The 12774-nt window shown below is 36.5% G+C and overlaps 2 protein-coding genes across 4 annotated transcripts; both read left to right on the top strand.

Annotated features, from left to right (window-relative positions):
- The first annotated feature begins 4646 nt into the window (after positions 1–4646).
- On the top strand, positions 4647–8361 carry LOC113331964 (probable mitochondrial adenine nucleotide transporter BTL3). Of its 2 annotated transcripts, XM_026578608.1 has the most exons (5): positions 4651–4994; positions 5233–5445; positions 5912–6215; positions 6712–7179; positions 7974–8361. In XM_026578608.1, exons 2-5 carry the CDS (start codon positions 5330–5332, stop codon positions 8040–8042), a joined length of 957 nt encoding a protein of 318 aa, XP_026434393.1. In that variant the 5' UTR covers positions 4651–4994; positions 5233–5329; the 3' UTR covers positions 8043–8361. The 2 variants fall into 2 exon arrangements, with proteins under 2 accessions (XP_026434392.1, XP_026434393.1); XM_026578607.1 differs by having other exon boundaries at positions 4647–5445.
- A 411-nt stretch (positions 8362–8772) lies between these two features.
- On the top strand, positions 8773–12281 carry LOC113331962 (carbon catabolite repressor protein 4 homolog 1-like). 2 transcript variants are annotated; one of them, XM_026578601.1, is made up of 11 exons: positions 8773–8975; positions 9302–10007; positions 10111–10197; positions 10397–10483; positions 10565–10636; positions 10764–10844; positions 10929–10982; positions 11071–11162; positions 11414–11528; positions 11699–11840; positions 11929–12281. In XM_026578601.1, exons 1-11 carry the CDS (start codon positions 8860–8862, stop codon positions 12114–12116), a joined length of 1740 nt encoding a protein of 579 aa, XP_026434386.1. In that variant the 5' UTR covers positions 8773–8859; the 3' UTR covers positions 12117–12281. The 2 variants fall into 2 exon arrangements, with proteins under 2 accessions (XP_026434386.1, XP_026434387.1); XM_026578602.1 differs by lacking the exon at positions 8773–8975 and having other exon boundaries at positions 9402–9517; positions 9715–10007.
- Positions 12282–12774: the final 493 nt, after the last annotated feature.

The following is a 12774-nucleotide window of genomic DNA, read 5'->3' as shown; positions in this document are numbered from 1 at the left end:
TGTTAACGATGGATTATCATAAGATGTCTTTAGATCCACAAACAGTTCTAAAGATCCCCGTCGACACTTCGATCTAGTTTGAGTGAATCTTATATCAGAAGAGAATATTCTCAAGCATAAACAAACTAGGTGCAATCAAAGTTCAACATCCGTAAGTCAATCAAATCAATCGAAAACTAATAATAAACTGCAATTATCTAGTTTCCCACCAACGGTACTCGTAGAGCTTCCCAATCCCAAAGAATTCTTTAAAACGAGCGGTCGTAAGAGATTTCGCCTAATTAGGGTACTTTCCTCTCCGAATAGACGGCTCCACCAGTAACAACATAACTAGGTAGTTTTGCTGGCTCTGAGGATTAGTTTGCTCGAAATGCAAACTTCAATAATTATAGACCAAGGAAGTTTGGACACCAAGGAATTTACAAAACCGAATATTCTCAAAGATATGCAATAAAGCCAAAAACGGTTTTCATAATTCCTGGAAATGCACTGTCCAAATATTGACCGAAATCTCAGTAGAAAATCTCCAATTAGTAAATGCACATTACTGATTTTTATTTTCTAAAGATATGCATTTAATTGCTGGAAATTAAAAGCATATAAAACTGAAAACCTTAATTAAAAGATTCTCAATTTATTTCTATCCGGGATTCTCCTTTAGTTATTAAGGAATATCTTTGAACACTAAAAAATAAGAATTGTTGCACATGTTCAAAGTATGTCGACATCATCTTTACTTTGTAAATCCTTTCTCATATTTAAAATCTTGGAACCGATTTGCCACACTTCCAAACAAGTTAAGAATTGGTTCATCTGACTTCCAAGAACTATGTGATTGATTATCCTATCAAATCACCATTAATGGGTTTCACGGTTCTACCAAAACACAAAGCTTCGGTTCTACCTCCATGTGGGTACTAGAATCGGTTACACTAGATTTCCAAAAACTGGTTGACTAGGTACAGGATCGGTTACCACATTATTGTGGTATTTACGTGTGATCAGTTGAAAAAATCATAGGATCGGTTACCAATTACTAAGACTTGTTGTACCTTTTACAAGGATCGATTCCACATACTTGTAATCGGTTGCACCTCTTACTAGGATCGGTTACCCAATGTATAGAGTTGGTTATACCAATTACAAAATATCGATCATACCATCTCAGGTGATTACTTAAGATCGGTTTCACTAGTAAAAGTCATACCAATACAAAAGTCAGGCATTGTGAATAGTTTTACCAAGATACATAAACAAGTTATCAGCAGTTATACTAAACACACATATTGGTAATCCAAAGATTTGCAATGAATAACAATACCAATAAGCCTAGCGATTTCCCTTTCGATTCACAAAACAAGTTTATGAATTGTACTTCCTTTAAACGAACGTAAAACATTGCTTTCTAGAACGAAATCTTTACCCATACCCATACATAATCACAATAGCATTCATACGATTATGTCGATGTCTTATATACGAAGTTCAAAAGATAGACGTTATACTTTGTATTGTAATTCCTTAATACTATGTCTAACTAGAGTATAATCATTCACAGCTTCGCAATTATGTTTTCAATATGCACGACTTGAAAGATACGTTAGGAATGAAACAGTTCAAGTTAAATATTACTAACCTCAAGAGGAAGGATGATGTCTTCGTTGTAGCTCTTTACTTCTTCACATTCTTCAAGTCTTCACGTAATACTTGTAAGTCTCATATCCTAGTAACTTTCTATCTAACCTATACGAAGTTGACTCTAGTAAATAATCAAGCGACTCTTTAAATGAATTTTGATTCACTAAAATATGACAACCAAACTTGACATACCTACGCTTGGTGGGTTCAACCGAGCTATGCTCTAACAAATTGTTATTCCAACCCCTAGTTATCCTTCTTAAAACACAAGAATAAATTCTGATAAGAAGTTTCCTAGACAAAAATAAGAAATATAACTCCTAAGAAGAACAAAACTGAAGGTCTTCATACATAATCAATAACCAGAGATCGAACACAAACAAGTTCATCGGTTGCTTTCTTCAGTTCGGTTTTCAGAAATTCAAGATTCTTTGTTGCAATTTCAAGTTGTCCACGAACAACCCCAAAATCTCGAAGAAGATTTCCCACCAATTGAGACGACATCTGAACTGGTAGATCTTTTTCATGATCAACTGCATAAAAGCAGGTTATGCAGAGAGGATTTTCGTGAAACTCAGTAACTTTGTTGCCTTCAACATTATCTTCCTTTTTGCATCCATCCATTGTGCACACCATAATCTCACAGGAGAATTTTGACGTTACTGAACGATATATATCAGAGGAAGAGTTCATTATATATATGAGATATTATTAGGGAAACCCTAGGGTTACTCGTTTACGTTCGGTAATGGTCCAGGTGCACGTATGCTCATAGTTATGAACCAGGTTCAAAACCAATTTTTCCATCGGTACTGGAAGCCTTTGGCTGAGAAGAATCACCAACCTTGAAAATTTTTACCTCTTTGTTAGTACTCGGAGTATGTATTCCCTTACAGCTCAATCGTCGTGTATTGCGATGATCTTTACTTGCTCCTAACATTAAAGTTAATTTATTTGAGATAGTATTGAACTTTTTCAAGTCCTCTTCCAACATCTTGATCTTATCAAGAGCAGCAGCTAAATCAGCCTCAAGGCGTCTTTCTCGAGTGAAACAAGCACTTTCTCTGTTTTCAAAACTCATATGTTGGGAGTTAAGTGTGGTGTGCATTGCAGGTTTGCTTGTATCAATTGGATGATTTTTGTTGTCACATTTTATAGGTACCGTGGTGGTTTGGTGCTGCTGAACTAGATTTGTTGAGTCTCTTTCAAAGAAAAAAATAATCGATTGACGAGCAGTCGACATTCTGACACTAATATTACCCAAGTCTCTGCCACCAATCTCGTGGTGATGCCCAACCTTTAAGCAGTGAGCAGTCTGGCTTCCATTAGTCGACTTTCTGATCGACCCACTGAAGTTATGGTTGATCCACATATGTGGTGGTCTGATCGCATGTTTAGTAAACAAAAAGGTAATGTCGTATTTGGCTAGTTGAATTCCTATTATAGATAGAGTGTTATCTTAACGATGATTACTCGTTGTTGAGATTTTTGGCGGTAAATGATTCAATGGAATTAAATGAAAAAAGTCTTCATCAGCTAACCACGAAACTTGCAAAGATTGTAACATCAAGTATGGCGTATGCAAAGACCGAGGAGGGTGTGCAAGGACGGGTCTCTTGCACCCACTAAAATGTTGAATTTCAATGAAAAAAGAAAAGGTTCTCATGTCATATCAACATCATGTGGATGCAAATAACCACGATTTATAAAGGGAATACCAACATTACTAAGTGTTGATACCATTTCATCGATCCAACGGTCAGGATCGGTGGGAATTTTTTGTCCTATATGAAACGGTATCAACACTTGGTAATGCTGATATCCCCTTTTATAAATCATGCAAATAACGATCGTAAAAATTGAAATTTGTAACAGTATTAGGTTCAAAATGTAAAATGATCACTTGAATCTTCTTTATTATTAACTTGACAAACTCTCTTTTAATGGGGAAAACATGATAATGGACTGGAAAACAGGAGTGTGGGAACTCAGGTCCCAAGCTATTGGCATGACATGTTACTGTTGCCTACTTCTGACATCAATGTGCACCACTCCTCTACCGAAATTGATGTATTCAGAATGAAATTTATGGGGTTATCGTGAAAGTGGTAAACTCGTATACCTCGTGAACTTCCATATTGATTAAAAAGAAAAGTTTATGAATGTGTTGGAACAAAATTTGTTGGACTCCATAATATATTAGTCCTGATTCGTGTGTCTCCCTCCCGACACACAAATGTTCCTTTCCTACCAAATTGACTAGAAGATAGCATATGGCAGCAACTGCCATATCTTGGTATTCTTCCCTTGTAAGAAGTCAAAATGGAATAGTATACTTATTCCATTGCTATAACAAGTTGTTGCATCATGATCCATAACGATCAACTAAACTTTCCTTTTCTTTTTTCTCCTTTTTTATTTACTTCACTTTCTGATAACCGTGTATTAAACTAAGATTTTATGTACGTCTGATTATCTTCACACCGATAACAAATGATCATTTTCTTTTTCTACGAGTCTACGGATTTCCAGCACATCCACTCTAAACTAAAGTACCATGACTCCTCCATTTTTTTTTGCCCTTCATTCTCCTAACGAGTGCGTATAACACTTTGATGAACAGACACTTTAAACACATACTCCACGATGTCCACATTTTATTTTAAAGTAGAAGAAGAGCATGGAAATGGCCATTTTCAAAATAGAACCCATTATTACACCAGATAGTTGAATAACATTTTCGCATTTTGTAAACCTATCGGGTGATGATATTCACGATCTGAATTTGAAATTTGTCGGCACCATGTATTTTAACGATCAAAAAAAAGTTGCATTTGTGATAGAAACAGAGTCATGCTTTAAAAAAAAAAAAAACAGAGTTGCAACCTGACGAGATGCTTAGACTTCTATAGGACTACTAACCCATCACAACATCAGTCGGTCAAATCTATACCAAACCGAAGTACCGACTAGTGTCAAAGAAGTAGGTAAAAAAAAAAAAGACAAAAAACATTTCCTCGAACAAAAGACAATTTTTTTTTGAAGTTCCTAAAGCAAGAAAAGAAATTCGGCGTAGGAAGCAAAGCTGGCTATAAGAAGAAGAATCCCATTCATATTCTCTCTTTCATCATCATCAAGCATTTATTCGATCCTCTCTTCCATTTAAAGTTTTCTCGTTCATGTCCGTAATAGCATCTCCACTACAAAAACCCTAGATTTATTTCATTTCCTAAATCAGAAAAATTATTATTATTCATTTTGATCTGCTGTTACAATGCTGGGAAGATCACTGGAAGTATGGTTGAAGGATTCAATAGCTAGTGAAAGTTATGGCGATTTGAATTTGGGGTTTTCAGGTAATGTGTGTGGGGGTGGAGGTTTGTTTTTAGATTCTTCAGTTACTTCATTTGTTTCTTCATTGATTACATCATCAAGAACTGATTTTTATGATCCTGATGATGTTAATAATGATAGATCAGTAAGTATTTCTAGTAATAGGGTTTGTTGGAAGCCGATTCTTTCAAAGAGATTTAAGAGAGAAAATAATAAGAGAAATTATGGAGTGAGTAATGGTGGGTTGTTCTGTTCTGTTAGTTTATCTTCTATTAATGGAAGTAACGATGGCGAGGAATTAGTTCAAGAATCAAATGGATTTCTAAGTGAGAGTGGAGAAATTAAAGAGGAGGCGAAAATGGTGGTTGTTGAAAAGAAGAAAGTGGAAAAGAAAGTTGGGTTGCAAGGAACCGCTAATGCTATGAATACTACTAAACATCTTTGGGCCGGTGCTGTCTCTGCTATGGTCTCAAGGTTTGATTCTCTTAACTTTTAAATTAAGATGTTATAGGATTTATTTTTTGATTTGTTCTTTTGTGCTTCTTGATAGTTCTTTGAATTGTATGCTTAGTTTATACTGAATTCGACATATTATTGAAGGACTTCTCCAGTCGTCGAGTTTGGCCTGTTTTGGGTGTTGTTAATAGAAACAGCCTTAATCATTGAACAATGTACGCCACTTTTATGCAAATTCTTGCCATGTAGAGTCTAATTCGTATACTTGCTTAGGATATAGTTTGTTTGTTGTTTTTTTTACTAGTAAAATGTTCATATTGAGCTATTTGTTTTGAAATTTTGGGTTGTGTTTAACATTTGAAAAGTCCGAACTTAAGTGAAGCTTAAATGAGCTTTGTGCTTAGAATCTAAAAACGTGGAAAGTGTTTACTTTTAAACTGATGATTATGCATCTTCTATCTGGACATAAATCATATCATATCAGGACATTTGTTGCTCCACTTGAGAGACTAAAGCTGGAATATATAGTTCGTGGAGAACAGAAGAATCTAGTCGACCTTATCAAAACAATTGCTGCAACTCAAGGCTTGAAAGGCTTTTGGAAGGGAAATTTTGTCAACATTCTTCGGACAGCTCCATTTAAAGCAATTAATTTCTATGCGTATGATACGTATCGAAAGCAACTGCTTGAATGGACTGGGAATGAGGAAGCTACAAACTTTGAGAGGTTTATTGCTGGTGCTGCATCTGGCATTACTGCAACCATTCTCTGCTTACCTATGGACACGGTAAATGCCCATATTCAACTATTGTTCTTTAGAAATAAATTACTGAATTAATAACCTCTAGTTTTGTTTTTCATTATGGATGTCTCCTGAACCCAACATTGACCAAATTCCGCAAGTGCTACCATCTGATCTATGGACTTAAGGCGAGTGTTTTAAAATTTTGGATTTTTGGCCATTTCCGACAGATGTTGGGGATGAGATAACTAGCCCAGGCTAACTGTTGAGCACTTTGGCCGAGAAGGCGCCAACTATAATATGCATGCTTCGATTAACTGATTAAACTATTACTGAAGTTCCAAATAACACAAAATTTTGCTGTCTAATGCACTGTGGGTGCCTATTTGTGGTCTGGACTGGTCCATTCAGGTCAGGCCAAGTATCTTAGGAACATACGTGTCAGGTTTATTATATCCTAACTACTGTACTTGACTATGTTTTAAACAAAATTTCTAAGATGGATTAGTTTCTCAGATTTGCTACATTTGTTAATTTACAGATCCGAACAAAGATGGTAGCACCTGGTGGGGAAGCGTTGGGTGGTGTTATTGGTGTCTTTCAGCACATGGTTCAGACTGAAGGGTTCTTTTCTCTTTACAAAGGCTTACTTCCATCTATTATAAGTATGGCACCTTCTGGTGCAGTTTTCTATGGTGTGTATGATATACTGAAGTCGACTTATCTCCATTCACCAGAAGGAAAGAAGAGGATTAAGAACATGAATGAGCAAGGTCAGGAACTGAATGCTTTGGACCAGTTGGAGTTGGGTCCTGTCAGGACCCTTCTGTACGGGGCAATTGCTGGGTGTTGTGCTGAAGCCGCCACATACCCATTTGAGGTTGTGAGGAGACAATTGCAAATGCAAGTCCAGGCCACAAAGTTAAGTACATTGGCCACTTGCGTGAAGATAATAGAGCAAGGTGGCATTCCTGCATTCTATGCAGGACTCACACCCAGTTTATTACAGGTATGTATATACATTAATCTTGAGTTTCCCTCTATGCTTCTTCAAATATAAGTTTGTGAAAGTTTTATATTTAGGTTGTGTTTGTTCACAATCAGATACAGACTTCAAAACCAGGATATTAACCAAGAGTCTAGAAATTTTGATTCAAAGATGCCTTGATGACAAAAATTTTAAGATGGATTAGTTTCTCAGATGTGCTTAAAAGTTAAAATGGATGCATCTTCACTGAAAATGGCAAGCCACTTCCACTCTCTTTTAGCTTTATTTAGGGCCATATCCTGAAACTCATCTCTGATATTACTCACGAACTGTGAATTTCTCCTCCCATTCTGCATAAATTCAATGTACCTGTTACAGCGTTGGAATCACTTTAAGAGGCATATTACTACAAGCATTTTCCCATGATCATTTTGAAATGCATGTAATTTCCCCCATGAAACTCAAGAGTCTAGTCTGTATTCTCAGACAATAACTATTTGAACTTAAAAGTTAAAATGGATGCATTCCACTTCCACTCTCTTTTAGCTTTAATTAGGCTATATCCTGAAACTCATCTCCGGAATTACTCACGAACTGTAAATTTCTCCCCCCATTCTGCATAAATTCAATGTACCTGTTACAGCGTTGGAATCACTTTAGAGGCATATTACTACAGTTACTTTCCCATGATCATTTAGAATTGGGAAATTCCATGTAATGTGATCCTTGGAAATCTTCTACCAATATGTTATTTTTGTTTGTACTTGTGCAGTTGTGCATAGCCTTCTCATCTCCTTGTTCTTTTGCTGTATTAGGTTTTACCCTCGGCAGCCATAAGTTACTTCGTCTACGAGTTTATGAAAGTTGTTCTTAAAGTTGAATGATACAAGAACTACGAAAATGCATCCCACTACAACTTCCAAGCTAAGCCTGGGTTGAAATTTTATCAAGGGATGCGAAAAAATAATGTTGTATTTTGGCCTGTCATCAAGGCGTCTTTGAATGAAGAAATATGTGTGTTCTATCTATGCCTGTGCATAGTCGTCAGCGCATATGTTTTATATGGGTACTACCCAAGTAATGTTTGACTATAAGAAAATTTGTATTTTGATGTCTTGATGCTGTATTTCAACTTTGGGGAATTTGTAAGAGAATTTATCCTTGGTGGGTAACAATGAGCACCGCCATCTCGAATTGTTTTGATTCTCGGTGATACAAGATGTCAAGGAAATTCTAGTCTCTGCGGCACTAGATGTCATGGAAATTCAAGTCTCCGCGGCACAAGATGCCAAGGAAATACGGAATATCTTGGGCACAATCCCAAGTTCAGCTAGGCCTATAAACAGCACCACATATATGGTGGGCACGATCCCAGTACCCTCCATAGATGGCATTACCCCCCAGCAGTCTCAAAAAAAAAGAAAAAGAGGGAAAAAAAAAAAGTACCCAAAAATGCATTCTTTGTTTTCTCTTGTTTTCATTTTGGTTTTCCCCTTCTCTGTTTTAGCTATGTTGGTTTATGTTTAAGATATGCCAAGAAATATTATATTGTGTTTTTCTCTTATGATATTTTCCTGGTAACAGAAGTCAAGTCAAAAAGCATGCTGACAAAATCAACCAAAAACCCAATAAACCTCCTAACTCTTCTTTTCTTCTTTTTCCTGATTTGGATTTGAAGTTTACTAGCAATTTGCAACCAAGATGCCATTGGAACTAAATCCTGAAACTCCAGTTGTTGGTTGCGAAATCATTCTTATTGGTTCCTTTCATTCTAAAGCAGGTTATGTTATTCCAGACGACTCATTGAATTTCAACTGGTTAGTTTACTTTATCTTTCTTCAATTTTTACTAACTTCAGATTATGTTGTACTAGGGTATCAAACTGTGTTTACAGAGTTGGATTCTGTTTAAATGAATCCTCTGATTGCAATTATATGCCCAGTAACTAGATGATGGGTTACGAGTTTTAGAATTCTCTGATTTTTGGTGCAGTGGTTTGATGATTGTGTAGGTCATCCTCAACCAAATTTCATCCCAAAGTCTTCACCATGTGGCTTCGACCTGTTGGTCGTAAGTCATATTCCGATTTGTTTCGGATAGTTGAGTTGTTGTAATTCATTTCTTTATATGCCAAACTATGCAGGTATAGGCTGCAAAACGAAGAGAGACTCATTTGTTGGGAACACCCTAGTCAAATAGCTACTTTCCAGTGCAGAGCTTGTGCAGTGTCAGGCAAACATGTGAAGGAGACTTTCCACTGCACTCTGAAGTGTTACAATGATCATTGGCTGAACCACCACAAAAGTCATCCTAAAGTAGCAGCCTCGTTACAGACGATTACAAAAGTTAAGGATCATGGGTATGACTGTACTTGCTCATCGTGTTCAGCTTTTGATGTGTCCCCTGCTTTTGATCTGGATTTACTAGTTAATAAGAATGCAAAAGCAGTGCATAGGTCATGGGTTAAAGTGGGTATTTCAAAAACCTATACACCCACAATAGAGGATTTTGGATATAGATTAAAACTGGAAGTCGTTCCAACAATCTTTTGTGCAGGAATCCCTTGGGTCCCAATCGAATTACAGACTAATCATGTAATCATTGCACCTCCGCCTCGCTATATGGTTCCAGTTAAACCTTTGGATTGTTTTAGTAGCTTTAATTTGGAATCACAAACATGTGCTGCTAGGCCTTTTAGTCTGCTCTCTTACAATGTCCTTGCTGACGTGTATACTATGACTAATAAATTCTACTACTGCCCTGCCACGGCTCTTAATTGGGAATACCGTCGTCAAAGTTTGCTTCGTGAGATTGTGAGATACGATGCAGATATCATTTGTCTCCAGGAGGTGATTTTGATGCATTTGATATCGTTTTGTTAAGGGGCGTCACTTATACTTGTGTTATTAATTGGTTGGCATTTTGTGTGCCGTTTTATTTTTTGTTAAGTAGGTTCAAAGTGATCATTTTGAAGACTTCTTTAAGCCCGAGCTTCAAAGGTTTGGCTACTCATCTGTATATAAGCGAAAAACGAAGGGGGTATGTATGTCGTTTTCACAATTTTGTTTCGCAGTCGTAATTTGTGGTTGATACGGAAGTGTGTACTGATGCATGTCGTCTGGACTCAATCATTTGTACGACATTTTATGAAGCACATGGAAGAGAAGACTGGAATGTCCACTTTTGCTTCTCAGAATCTCAGCTTTTGATTTGTTTCTCTGTTATGACATATTTGCAGTTGTTTACTTATAAAAGAGAGTACACATATGATGGGTGTGCCACGTGTTTTCGCTTTGATAAATTCAGACAAGTTGAGAAATATGAGGTATGATCCTTGATTTATTATTTTTTTACTATAATTTAATCAGTACACCAAATTCAACAAATTATGTGTTTTCTGTTATAGCTCGAGTTTAATACTATTGCGCAAGAACTAGCCGAGTCACTTGATGAAGATCAGAGACATAGCATGATGAAGGTGATCATGCTTATCTGTTTGCTATCCTTCACTTGTGCTTGCTTTTGGGGGTTCTATAGTCATCTATTCACTCCAATTCCCTATTTTCGGTATTGTTCTTCACACTAACATTTACTTGTTTTTGCAGGATAATGTTGCACTTGTAACAATATTGGAGACAATCGGAACTGAACCACTTTGTGACACATCAATTCGTAGAATTTGTGTGGTATGTCATTCCATCATGATCTTGAAGCATAATAATCCATCTGTCAGTCATAGACATCTTATCTGTTAAAATTGGTATTCTCAGGCAAATGTTCATGTGTCTGCCAACCCACAATTTATGGATGTAAAACTATGGCAGGTATTTTTTGGTTTTCATATTATATCCCCTTCTTAACGTTTTATAAGAAAGATAAACTAATTCATTCAAGAACCTGTTACCGCTACAGATTGGAACCCTTATTGAAGGTCTGGAGCGAATTGTAGCTCGTTCATATGTTCCGGTTCTCATTTGTGGGGATCTTAACTCTCTTCCAAGAAGGTTTCTCTTTTCTCTATGCCAAATGGGGTTATTTTTCCCTTCAAAACATAATGGTAATGGCTAAAATTCTTGGTACGGAAAGTTCTGAAACATATATTTTAATTCCTATGTTCCAGCAGTCCAACTCCATAACAATAAGTGAACGAAACCAATTAATCCAGTTGCTCCTTTCATTTAAGAGTTTGAGAATTCCGTTATTGAAGCTACTTTTTGCTGGTGAATCGAAATCGGTATTTTCTTTTCTTTTGCAGTGCTGCTCATAATCTTCTAGTTAACGGTAAGGTGAATCTTATGCATGAGGATTTGGTGAAGACTCCTTATGAAATATTTCAACATCTCAAGCTTTCTCATAAACTGCCACCTCTGGTAGGAATGGCGGGTTTTTTTCCTGCTCCTTTTTATCTCCTTTTTTTCTTAATTTACTCAAAAAACAATGCCACCAATATGATCCAACGAAAATGTGTATGGCATTGCAAGGATGATAACAACATAGGCTTCCACATCCACGACTGGTGACTCTTGTATATTCTTAACAGGCAAGTGCATATTCATCCTTCTCAAGGGCGACAAATGGGGATTCTAAACAATGGAGTTTGATGAATCCAAATACACAGGAGCCTCGATTCACTATTGCTAGACCCAATTTCCGTTCTGCAATAGATTATATTTTTTACACAGGTATTTGCAAATCTACCTATGGAAACTGCTGTTAATTGCTCTTGTTGATTAACTAACAATTCATGTCAAATTTCGTTGTGTCTTTCAGAGGATATGTTGACAGTGAGAAGTCTACTAGAATTGGTTCATGTGAGGTCTGCAATTAGGGATACAGCTTTTCCATCAGCAATGTGGCCGTCGGATCACATTGCCCTCATGGCTGAATTCTCATGGAAGACTCCACGCCAAAATCAACTTGCGAATAATCGTGATATAACAAACAGTTCTGTACAATAAAAAAACTATACCTTTAAATTCAAATTTAGCATTGGCATCTGTGGTTACACAAGGTTGTTAGAGACATACAGTTAAAAAACAGTCCATTACAAACAGAAGAGGGAGATACAATTCCACAATAATGTTAATGAAATTGTAGAACAAGTAAAATTATTTTTTCTGTCCTGTCCTTTGAGATGCAATTACAAACTTCTTATGTAATACTGTAATATCCCACAAGGGTGTTTGTGGTTGTCTTGAGCATTCTCGTTTCTACTACAATGGCATAGTGATGAAATACGGGAATGAGGGGAGCTTCCAGCCCTTACAGCATCAACAATGGTAGATGCTAGAAATGCCAACCAAAGAACAAACTAACCTATGTTTGGATTATGGCTATGGTCGTCGCATTTTAACAAACCCCACAACTAATAACATGAATTTAGCTGGGCGTGTTATCAAACTTTGTATGAAAGGAAAATATTACTGGAAATATTAGTTGGGTTTAAACACCTCCCCGCACTTAGTGAGGCAGATACTATAAACGGTGCCTGAATTCAAAACAATGTCCAGACAATCGATAGATTTGAGTTGATCAAAGGAAAATAATATACGTCTAATCTCAGCCTCGTTTTTCGATGATTTTCATTCCCATGAGTCTGAATTTTGTTATTATCCA

This window comes from Papaver somniferum, unplaced genomic scaffold (assembly GCF_003573695.1).
Source record: "Papaver somniferum cultivar HN1 unplaced genomic scaffold, ASM357369v1 unplaced-scaffold_128, whole genome shotgun sequence".
Lineage (NCBI taxonomy): Eukaryota > Viridiplantae > Streptophyta > Magnoliopsida > Ranunculales > Papaveraceae > Papaver > Papaver somniferum.
This window is presented reverse-complemented; position numbering and strand designations above follow the sequence as displayed.

What these genes read in the sequence shown, in the direction of transcription:
- LOC113331964 (XM_026578607.1), top strand. Translation starts at nt 4,913, where the DNA reads ATGCTGGGAAGATCACTGGAAGTATGGTTGAAGGATTCAATAGCTAGT. An exon ending in TCTGCTTACCTATGGACACG is followed by an intron (nt 6,216 to 6,711) that starts GTAAATGCCCAT and finishes GTTAATTTACAG; the next exon opens with ATCCGAACAAAGATGGTAGC. An exon ending in TCACACCCAGTTTATTACAG is followed by an intron (nt 7,180 to 7,973) that starts GTATGTATATAC and finishes TTGCTGTATTAG; the next exon opens with GTTTTACCCTCGGCAGCCAT.
- LOC113331962 (XM_026578601.1), top strand. Translation starts at nt 8,860, where the DNA reads ATGCCATTGGAACTAAATCCTGAAACTCCAGTTGTTGGTTGCGAAATC. An exon ending in ATAAGCGAAAAACGAAGGGG is followed by an intron (nt 10,198 to 10,396) that starts GTATGTATGTCG and finishes ACATATTTGCAG; the next exon opens with TTGTTTACTTATAAAAGAGA. An exon ending in TGGATGTAAAACTATGGCAG is followed by an intron (nt 10,983 to 11,070) that starts GTATTTTTTGGT and finishes TTACCGCTACAG; the next exon opens with ATTGGAACCCTTATTGAAGG.